Source organism: Coregonus clupeaformis, chromosome 16 (genome assembly GCF_020615455.1).
Source record: "Coregonus clupeaformis isolate EN_2021a chromosome 16, ASM2061545v1, whole genome shotgun sequence".
Classification (NCBI taxonomy): Eukaryota; Metazoa; Chordata; class Actinopteri; order Salmoniformes; family Salmonidae; genus Coregonus; species Coregonus clupeaformis.
In genome coordinates, this window is record NC_059207.1 from 3,654,426 (window position 1) to 3,665,694 (window position 11,269).

General features: G+C 43.1%; 1 protein-coding gene across 1 annotated transcript in view; it reads left to right on the forward strand.

The window, feature by feature from the left end:
- Positions 1–143: 143 nt before the first annotated feature.
- The window catches only part of LOC121572994 (perforin-1-like), a 19,123-nt gene continuing 7,997 nt past the window's right edge, over positions 144–11,269 (forward strand). Inside the window, exon 1 of the mRNA XM_045225589.1 lies at positions 144–374. Within this exon, the coding sequence (XP_045081524.1) occupies positions 368–374 (7 nt within the window). The 5' untranslated portion in view covers positions 144–367. The remainder of the gene's footprint in view (positions 375–11,269) is intronic.

The following is an 11,269-nucleotide window of genomic DNA, read 5'->3' on the forward strand; positions in this document are numbered from 1 at the left end:
GCAGGAGCACACAGGTGAGAGGGTGTGCAAACAGTGTCATGAAACTTCTGGGCCTAATCTTGTTTTTCTAGTGCCATGAGACATTCATCCATCTGTCTGCGAAGTGTTTCTTATAAGTGAACACCCACTTTCACACCATCACACATTGCAACAGCCTGTGGTGGTATACTGTATATAGCCAAAGGAAACTTCAGGCCCCGTCTATATAAACAAAAAAAACTATCTCAGATAGTCAGTGAGTCCTTCAATCAGTTAGTCAATCGTCAGTCAGACAGACAGACAGACAGACAGGAGGTCAGAACGCTCCATTGTTCTAGGAGTTGATCTTCATCAACCCCATCATCATTACCAAGAGATTGTGATTGATATGTCAGGTAAGAGGTTACTCTATATCAGGGGTATTCAAACGGGGGTCCGCAAAAACATTTCCTTAAATGTTTTTATGAATATCGCTAGCAACAACAGAATTAACACATTTTGAATTACATACAGTGGGGAAAAAAAGTATTTAGTCAGCCACCAATTGTGCAAGTTCTCCCACTTAAAAAGATGAGAGAGGCCTGTAATTTTCATCATAGGTACACGTCAACTATGACAGACAAATTGAGATTTTTTAGATGTTGAGAAAATCACATTGTAGGATTTTTAATGAATTTATTTGCAAATTATGGTGGAAAATAAGTATTTGGTCACCTACAAACAAGCAAGATTTCTGGCTCTCACAGACCTGTAACTTCTTCTTTTTTTTCTTCTTTTTCTTTTCTGGGAATGGATCAGCTTAATATTGCAGATAGATTGTATCTTCTATCAATGTAATTGTCTGCATCACTTCAAATCCCCCATGTTTTTTTAATTTTTTTTTATATATATATTCCCCTTTATTACTTTTCAACCCCACCATCCTTTCCCTACTTGGAGTAAGTTAGTGAACAACAATGCCCAGGCCTCTACTTCCGGTCTATACTTACTATCTACACCTTATGGACAGAGTTAATTTTACAATAATTATATAATATATATATATATATATATATATATTATTATTTTTGTTTTTGTTTTTTGTTTTGCTCCTGAACTTCTTCTACTCTCAACCTCTCCGATCATTTTCATGATGTCCATCCGGTTTGCTTCTAAATGCCATATCTTTCAAACTGTGCTCTTTCCCAAAAGCTCCCAACATACAACCTATATACTTATTATGGACACAGTATGCTTACATTATTAGCTATCTTTGTTATTATTTGTTGTTATTTGTTATTAGTCCCATCCTTCAACTCTATTCAATACCTCCCATCTATCTCTTAACACCATCCATATAGGATTTCTATTTGCCATATATATTTCAACCGTACTGTGATGTTTTACAAAAGTTCTGAACCTTTCTATTCTCATTGCTTCTACATATTGTGAATTAAAAATAAACATTTTTGCTAAAAGTATTATTATATTATTGATTGATTGACTATGACTTTTCAGATCACCCAGTAATGCTATCTGCAAGGTTAGTTCCAGGTAAATATTGCAATCCTTTAGCCATTCCTGGACCTGTGTCCAAAAACAAGCTACAAATGGACATAACCAAAACAAATGATCTAATGATTCTGTCTCTTCACAGCAAAATCTGCAGAGCTTGGAAGATTGTATCCCCCATATAAATAACATTCTATTGGTAGCAAGAATTTTATATAATAATTTAAATTGAAAGATTCTAATTTTTGAATCCGGTGTCGTTTTGCGTGTCAGTTCATAAACACTATGCCATGGGATCGGTACGTCAAAGATCTCTTCCCAACTATTTTGCAATCTATATGGGACGGCTGTCAATCCTTTGGTCCTTAAGTAAAACTGATATACTTTTTTATTTACCACAGTTTTCCTTAACCAATTATGTTCTTTAATGCAAGGCCGACAGACAAGTTCCTTACTTTCTCCCCCTTCAACTTTCCTCTTCCACTTTTGCGGTAAGGCTGCAATTATTTGGTTGTAATTTTGGGTAGAGCAGACATTTCCATATGTTTTTGTTAGCTGCATGTGCGACATAACTCCACCAGTCCTACCGATGATATCATTTACGAAGATTATACCTTTTTTAAACATTCTGTCAAAAAATAAAGGTTTTTTGTCAATTAGTATATTTGAATTTAACCACAATATTTGTTGCATTATTTGTTCTGTCGTTTCTGGAGGATTAAATTGAAATTGCAACCAACTTTCTATGGCTTGTTTTATAAATAGTGACATTTGGGAGATTATTTCCTTTTCAAATAACTGAAAGTGAGAGGTTGTAATCTGAATAAAGGGAAAAAGGCCTTTCTTGAACAGTGGGTGAGACAATCTTACTAATTTGCTTGAGAACCAGTTCGGATTTAAGTATAACTTTTGGATGACTGAAGATTTTAGTGATAGGTCTAATGCTTTAATATTTAATAATTTCTGTCCTCCGAATTCATATTCATTATATAAATATGCTCTTTTAATTTTGTCTGGCTTGCCGTTCCAAATAAAATGGAATATTTTTTTCTCATATAATTTAAAAAACTGTTTGCTAGGCGTAGGCAAGACCATAAGCAAATAGGTAAACTGGGATAATACTAAAGAGTTAATCAGGGTGATTTTTCCACAAATTGACAGGTATTTTCCTTTCCATGGTAGTAAGATCTTATCTATTTTTGCTAACTTTCTATAAAAATTTATTGAAGTGAGATCATTTATTTCCTTTGGGATATGTATTCCGAGTATATCCACATCACCATCAGACCATTTTATTGGTAAACTACATGGTAATGTAAAAATTGTATTTTTTAGTGATCCAATACGTAATATAGTACATTTGTCATAATTTGGTTTTAATCCAGAGAGGTTAGAAAATGTATCTAGATCCTCTATGAGGCTGTGGAGGGATTCTAGTTGTGGATCTAAAAGAAAACATGAATCATCTGCGTACAATGACACCTTTGTTTTTAAGCCCTGTATTTCTAATCCCCTGATATTATTGTTGGATCTGATTTTAATAGCTAACATCTCGATGGCCATAATAAATAGATATGCCGACAGTGGACAACCTTGTTTCACTCCTCTTGACAGTTTAAAACTTTCTGAGAAATAGCCATTATTTACTATTTTACACCTAGGGTTACTATACATGATTTTGACCCATTTTATAAGAGATTCTCCAAAATTGAAATGCTCCAGGCATTTATATATTGTGACACTCTGGCTCCATGGACTTTGATATTTGAGCCAGGGTTGTTCATTGTCATTGGTTTGGGTGTATTTCATTTGGTGGTGTTGGGGATGGGTGAGTTTCATTTTGTTTGTGTCTAGTGGTGATTGGTCTATGACTCCCAATCGGAGGTAACGAGTGTCAGCTGTCGGCTCGTTATCTCTGATTGGGAGCCATATATATTCTGTGTGTTTTCTCCTTTGTTTTGTGGGTTATTGTTCCAGTGTTGTATGTTCTGTCGGTGTCACAGAGACTTCACGTATCGTCATTTGTTGTTTTTTCGTGGTTGCTTTAATTAAATAAAGTCATCATGTTCACTCCCACCGCTGCGTATTGGTCCGCTCCTTCAGACGATCGTGACAGAATAACCCACCAAAAAGGACCAAGCAGCGCGTCCAGGAGCAAAGGGTCTGGACATGGGAGGAACTGTTGGACGGTAAAGGGTCCTGGACGTGGGAAGAAATCCTGGACGGCATGGATCGCCGTCCATGGAGCGAAACAGAGGAGAGGCGACGGAGAGAGGAGCACGGGCGTCGGCAGAGCCAACGTCGGAAGAACGAGAGGCAACCCCAAGAAATTTTTGGGGGCACATGGCTTGGGGCGACGGAGCAGCAGGAGGCTGCCACAAGGCAGAGTCAGAGGGCTGCCAGGTTAAGGGGGCTGACGGAGGCAGAGAAGGGACGGATTCAGTGGGCTACCAGGTCAAGGGGGGCTACTGGGTAAAGCAGGGAAGGAAGGTGTTGAGGCACGGCGTGAGGTACTGGGGTGTGTAACCAGTTCGGTCCGGCCCGTTCCTAGTCCCGAGGTGCAGCCAGTAGTGTGTGTTCCCGTGCGGTACACGGCCTGTTCCGGTCCCTCGCACTAAGTGTAAGGTGCGCGTCGCCAGCCCGGTTCGGCCTGTTCCTGCCATACGCACCAGTATGCGGTGCGCGTCGCCAGCTCAGCCCGGCCTGTTCCTACTCCACGCACCAGGGATGCGGTGCGCTTCGCCAGCCCAGCCCGGCCTGTTCCTACTCACGCACCAGGGATACGGTGCGCTTCGCCAGCCCAGCCCGGCCTGTTCCTACTCCACGCACCAGGGATACGGTGCGCTTCGCCAGCCCGGCCCGGCCTGTTCCGGCCACTCGCACCAGGGGATACGGTGCGCGTCGCCAGCCCCGCCCGGCCTGTTCCTGCCTCTCCGCACTAGGCGTGAGGTGAGTCCCCAGGGTCCAGCATGCCCTGTTCCGGCTCCCCGCACTAGGCGTTATGGGAGTCCCCAGGGTCCAGCATGCCCTGTTCCGACTCCCGCACTAGCCCCTGAGATGCGTGTCCTCAGCCCGGTACCTCCAGTTCCGGCACCACGCATCAGGCCTACGGTGCGTCCCCAGGGTCCAGCATGCCCTGTTGCTTCTCCCCGCACTAGCCCTGAGATGCGTGTCCTCAGCCCGGTACCTCCTGTTCCGGCACCACGCACCAGGCCTACGATGCGCCTCAGACGGCCAGAGTCTGCCGTCTGCCCAACGGGCCTGAACTGCCCGTCTGCCCAAAGCCTGCAAAGCCGCCCGTCTGCCATGAGCCATCAGAGCCGTCCGCCAGACCGAGCCGCTAGAGCCTTCCGGCCAGACAGGATCAGCCAGAGCCTTCCGCCAGACAGGATCAGCCAGAGCCTTCTGCCAGACAGGATCAGCCAGAGCCTTCTGCCAGACAGGATCAGCCAGAGCCTTCTGCCAGACAGGATCAGCCAGAGCCTTCCGCCAGACAGGATCAGCCAGATCCGTCAGTCGGCCATGAGCAGCCAGATCCGTCCGGTCGGCCATGAGCAGCCAGATCCGTCAGCCAGCCATGAGCAGCCAGATCCGTCAGCCAGCCATGAGCAGCCAGATCCGTTAGCCAGCCATGAGCAGCCAGATCCGTTAGCCAGCCATGAGCAGCCAGTTCCGTCAGCCAGCCATGAGCCGTCCAGCCAGGATCCGCCAGAGCCGTCCAGCCAGGATCCGCCAGAGCCGTCCAGCCGGGATCCGCCAGAGCCGTCCAACCGGGATCCGTCAGAGCCGTCCAGCCAGGATCCGCCAGCCAGCCAGGATCCGCCAGAGCCAGCCAGCCAGGATCCGCCATTTAGTCAGGTGCTGCCCCTTAGCTCGGTGTTGCTCCTTATCCTGTTGCTGTCCCTTATCCTGGTGCTGTCCCTTAGCCTGGTACTGCCCTTAGTCCGGTACTGCCCCTTAGTCCGGTACTGCCCGTAGTCCGGTGCTGCCCCTTAGTCCGGTGCTGCCCCTTAGCCCGGTGCTGCCCCTTGTCCCGGTGCTGCCCCTTATCCCGGTGCTGCCCCTTATCCCGGTGCTGCCCCTTAGGCCGATGCTGCCCCTTAGTCCGGTGTTGCCCCTTAGTCCAGGTGGGGTTAGTTGGAGGGTGGTCATTGGGAGGAGGCTACCGAAGCAGGTTGTGACTGTGGTGGGGTGGGGATCACGACCGGGGCCAGAGCCGCCACCGTGGACAGACGCCCACCCAGACCCTCCTAGTCCTGATATTGGTGCGCCCGGAGTTCGCACCTTTAGGGGGTACTGTGACACTCTGGCTCCATGGACTTTGATATTTGAGCCAGGGTTGTTCATTGTCATTGGTTTGGGTGTATTTCATTTGGTGGTGTTGGGGATGGGTGAGTTTCATTTTGTTTGTGTCTAGTGGTGATTGGTCTATGACTCCCAATCGGAGGTAACGAGTGTCAGCTGTCGGCTCGTTATCTCTGATTGGGAGCCATATATATTCTGTGTGTTTTCTCCTTTGTTTTGTGGGTTATTGTTCCAGTGTTGTATGTTCTGTCGGTGTCACAGAGGACTTCACGTATCGTCATTTGTTGTTTTTTCGTGGTTGCTTTAATTAAATAAAGTCATCATGTTCACTCCACGCGCTGCGTATTGGTCCGCTCCTTCAGACGATCGTGACATATATAAACCCCAGTCGAACTTTATCAAATGCCTTTTCGAAGTCTGCTATGAATAGCAGGCCTGGTTTCCCATATTTTCCATAGTGTTCTATTGTTTCCAATACTTGCCTTATATTATCTCCAATGTATCTTCCATGTAAAAAACCTGTCTGATTAGAATGAATAATATCCGACAATACCTTTTTAATTCTATGCGCTATACATTTTGCTAGGATTTTTGCATCACAACACTGAAGTGTAAGGGGCCTCCAATTTTGTAAATGGACTGGATCTTTATATTTTCCACTTGTATCCTGTTTCAGTAATAATGAGATCAGACCTTCTTCTTGAGTGTCAGATAATCTACCATTTACATAGGAGTGGTTAAAACATGCTCTTAACGGTCCTCTTAGTATATCAAAAAAGGTTTGGTATACCTCGACTGGTATGCCATCCAACCCTGGAGTTTTCCCGGACTTAAAGTCTTTAATTGCATCCAGAAGTTCCTCCTCTGTAATTTCACCTTAATAATAATAATAATATGCCATTTAACAGACGCTTTTATCCAAAGCGACTTACAGTCATGCGTGCATACATTTTTTTGTGTATGGGTGGTCCCGGGGATCGAACCCACTACCTTGGCGTTACAAGCGCCGTGCTCTACCAGCTGAGCTACAGAGGACCACACCTTCACATGAGTCTTTCTGTGTGGCTGTTAATTTGACATTATCAATAGAAAAAAAATCTCTACAATTAGCTTCAGTTAGAGGAGATGGAGGCGACTGAAAAGAAAACATATGCTTAAAGTACTTTGTTTCTTCCTTCAAAATATCATTTGGTGAATTATGGGTGACTCCGTCAATTGTAACCAGTTTCATTAAGTTATTTTTGGTAGCATTCCTATGTTGAAGATTAAAAAAGAATGTTGTGCATTTTTCCCCATATTCCATCCAGTTTGCTTTATTTTAATAATATATTACACTTGATCTTTCTTGAATAAGTTTCTCCATTTCTTTTTGTTTTTCCTCTAATTTATTCTGAGCCTCTATGTTACAGTTTTTATTGCCATCTATCTGTTCTGTTAGACTTTCTATTTCCTTTCTTAGTATAAACTCTTTTGACCTAAATTGCTTTTGTTTTCGAGATGAGTACTGAATTGCATGGCCTCTAAAGGCACATTTAAAGGTGTCCCATACAATAAGGGGATTCGCTGTACCTATGTTATGTTGGAAAAAGTCAGTTATAAATTCCTTTGTTCTAATTATAAATAAATTATCATCCAATAGGCTTTGATTAAATTTCCAATGTCCTCGCCCACGTGGAAATTCAGTAAGAGTAATGTATATGCCTATTATATGATGGTCCGACCGCATTCTGTCCCCTATTAACACTTTTTTTTACTTTTGGTGCCAACGAGAATGAGATAAGAAAGAAGTCAAGACGACTAGCTTGATTCAGTCTCCGCCATGTATATCTCACTAGATCAGTATATTTAAGCCTCCATATATCTACTAGTTCTAATGTATCCATGACATTCACAATTTCCTTAAGAGCATGTGGGTGATTGTTTGTGGTATGATTTCCTTTTCGGTCCATTGAGCTATTTAAAACAGTATTATAATCCCCCACCATAATAATATTGTCTTGAGTTGCTTGCAGGCTTGATAATTTATTATATATATTGTCAAAGAATTGTGGATCATCATTATTTGGTCCATAAAGGTTAATGAGCCATATCTGTTTATGGTCCAATAACATATTTAAAATAATCCATCTACCTTGCGTATCTATTTGGACAATTTGCACATTCGGATCGAAATTACTATTAATTAATATCATCACCCCTTTTGAATTTCTTTGCCCATGGGAGAAGTATATTCCCCCCATTCTTTTTCCACGCTACTTCATCTCGAATTGTTGAATGAGTTTCCTGTATACAATAGATATTATATTCCTTCTCTTTGAGCCATGTAAATATTGTTCTTCTTTTGTTATTATCAGCTAAGCCATTACAATTATAACTGGCTATACTTATTTCACCATACACCATAATGAGATACAAGTTTCAAGTCTATTTATCATTATATAAGTTTGTAAATTTACCAATAGAAAATAGCGTAATGATTGAGTGTCCATATAGCTGTACCGTGATATTTGCATTGCTACGGAGTAACCCTTCAATTGTTCTCCACTAATTCCCCCGCTAAAGCCCCTCCCCCAAGTTGAGCCGTCATCCCAGTGATCAGCATCCCACCCACGTCCCTCCGTATCCCTAAGGCCCCGAGAGGCCAGGACCCATCCATCGAAAACAGCACACAGTGCCACCCACAAAACAGAAGCAGATTAACCGGCAAAAGCATTTCCAATGCTTTCACCTCTATATATATGTATATATATAACTATTTTTTTTTAAATTATGCATATCCTATTTTCCATCATTATCAATTAATATGCGTAATAATGTCGGCAGTTCACGCATAGGATTCTAACATATAACCCGGATTGCCATTGTATTACATTTAATTCATTGACAAGCAATTATTATCCAAGCAAATAATTCCCGTGGTCCATCCCATACCCTCCCCCCCAACATCCCCACCCCCCACAACAGATGCCAGACAAGCACACACGCACATACTCACATACTCCAACACACTCAACCCCACTCCTCCACAATCCACCATAAAATCAGATACTCAACGGCTGTTATATCCCAGAGCCCAACTCGAGAAATAACTTGATCTACGAGTGCACATACAGTTAAAGCTGATTGAGAAAGCATGCAGATTGAGCAGAAATTGATAACAATGTGAGATTTGATTAATCTACTTAATCTATGTCAAGTCCTAGGTGATGGAGATCAGATCCACCCTCTTCACCTGAGACACAAACACTCTGATCCCCTGTTGTAACCATTTTCCCAAGCATCTCCATGCGGTCAGACCTTTGATTATTTTGTGCCACCTGGGCCACAATGATAAACCCCCTCTCTGATTGTCCGAGTGTGACCCCCTCCCCCTCCAATTTATTTGCAAATTATGGTGGAAAATAAGTATTTGGTCACCTACAAACAAGCAAGATTTCTGGCTCTCACAGACCTGTAACTTCTTCTTTAAGAGGCTCCTCTGTCCTCCACTCGTTACCTGTATTAATGGCACCTGTTTGAACTTGTTATCAGTATAAAAGACACCTGTCCACAACCTCAAACAGTCACACTCCAAACTCCACTATGGCCAAGACCAAAGAGCTGTCAAAGGACACCAGAAACAAAATTGTAGACCTGCACCAGGCTGGGAAGACTGAATCTGCAATAGGTAAGCAGCTTGGTTTGAAGAAATCAACTGTGGGAGCAATTATTAGGAAATGGAAGACATACAAGACCACTGATAATCTCCCTCGATCTGGGGCTCCACGCAAGATCTCACCCCGTGGGGTCAAAATGATCACAAGAACGGTGAGCAAAAATCCCAGAACCACACGGGGGGACCTAGTGAATGACCTGCAGAGAGCTGGGACCAAAGTAACAAAGCCTACCATCAGTAACACACTACGCCGCCAGGGACTCAAATCCTGCAGTGCCAGACGTGTCCCCCTGCTTAAGCCAGTACATGCCCAGGCCCGTCTGAAGTTTGCTAGTGTGCATTTGGATGATCCAGAAGAGGATTGGGAGAATGTCATATGGTCAGATGAAACCAAAATATAACGTTTTGGTAAAAACTCAACTCGTCGTGTTTGGAGGACAAAGAATGCTGAGTTGCATCCAATGAACACCAAACCTACTGTGAAGCATGGGGGTGGAAACATCATGCTTTGGGGCTGTTTTTCTGCAAAGGGACCAGGACGACTGATCCGTGTAAAGGAAAGAATGAATGGGGCCATGTATCGTGAGATTTTGAGTGAAAACCTCCTTCCATCAGCAAGGGCATTGAAGATGAAACGTGGCTGGGTCTTTCAGCATGACAATGATCCCAAACACACCGCCCGGGCAACGAAGGAGTGGCTTCGTAAGAAGCATTTCAAGGTCCTGGAGTGGCCTAGCCAGTCTCCAGATCTCAACCCCATAGAAAATCTTTGGAGGGGAGTTGAAAGTCTATGTTGCCCAGCGACAGCCCCAAAACATCACTGCTCTAGAGGAGATCTGCATGGAGGAATGGGCCAAAATACCAGCAACAGTGTGTGAAAACCTTGTGAAGACTTACAGAAAACGTTTGACCTGTGTCATTGCCAACAAAGGGTATATAACAAAGTATTGAGAAACTTTTGTTATTGACCAAATACTTATTTCCCACCATAATTTGCAAATAAATTCATAAAAAATCCTACAATGTGATTTTCTGGAATTTTTTTTCTCATTTTGTCTGTCATAGTTGACGTGTACCTATGATGAAAATTACAGGCCTCTCTCATCTTTTTAAGTGGGAGAACTTGCACAATTGGTGGCTGACTAAATACTTTTTTCCCCCACTGTACATACAATAGGAAAGGTGTTAATATCTTCTTTCTAATGATGTCAACTTTATTTCTCAACCCCTAATATTGAGCAAATTACACTCATTGGAGCTAATTACAGAGAAATGATAGTCAATGTAACTGACATAGGCTTAGAAAAAGCACCCGTGAATACTAGTCGTGGCAAGTGCCGCTGGCTGCTGGTAAGCTTTCCCAACTTAAGGCTCTATTCAATCCGTATCGCAGAAGTTCATAGTTACAGCATGATTGGAATTTAAAGGCAATGTTCCCGCGTTAACGGAGACTGCATTCACGGTAAACGCTGCATACAGTATGTCGGCTAAATGGGAAATGACCTTTACATTTCTATTGCGCAATCTGTAGCGCTTCAGCGATCCAGATTGAATAAAGCCCTTAAAACATTTTTGCCAACACATGGCTAACCTTTATTTAACTAGCTTAACAGCTGCTATTAGTGAAAATGTGTTTTGAGTTACCTTTCTATATAATAGACTATGTTAGAGTTTACACTTCCAATTATAATGTGAGTAGGTCAAAATAATACAAAGCAACTATCTACCAAATCTATTCATTTTAAAATGTTGATTACTTCTCCTTGCTATTCACCTGGTAATAATACCATGGTGGGGGTCCCTGGGTCCCCGGTTTGCCTGGGCGGGGTCCCTGGGTCC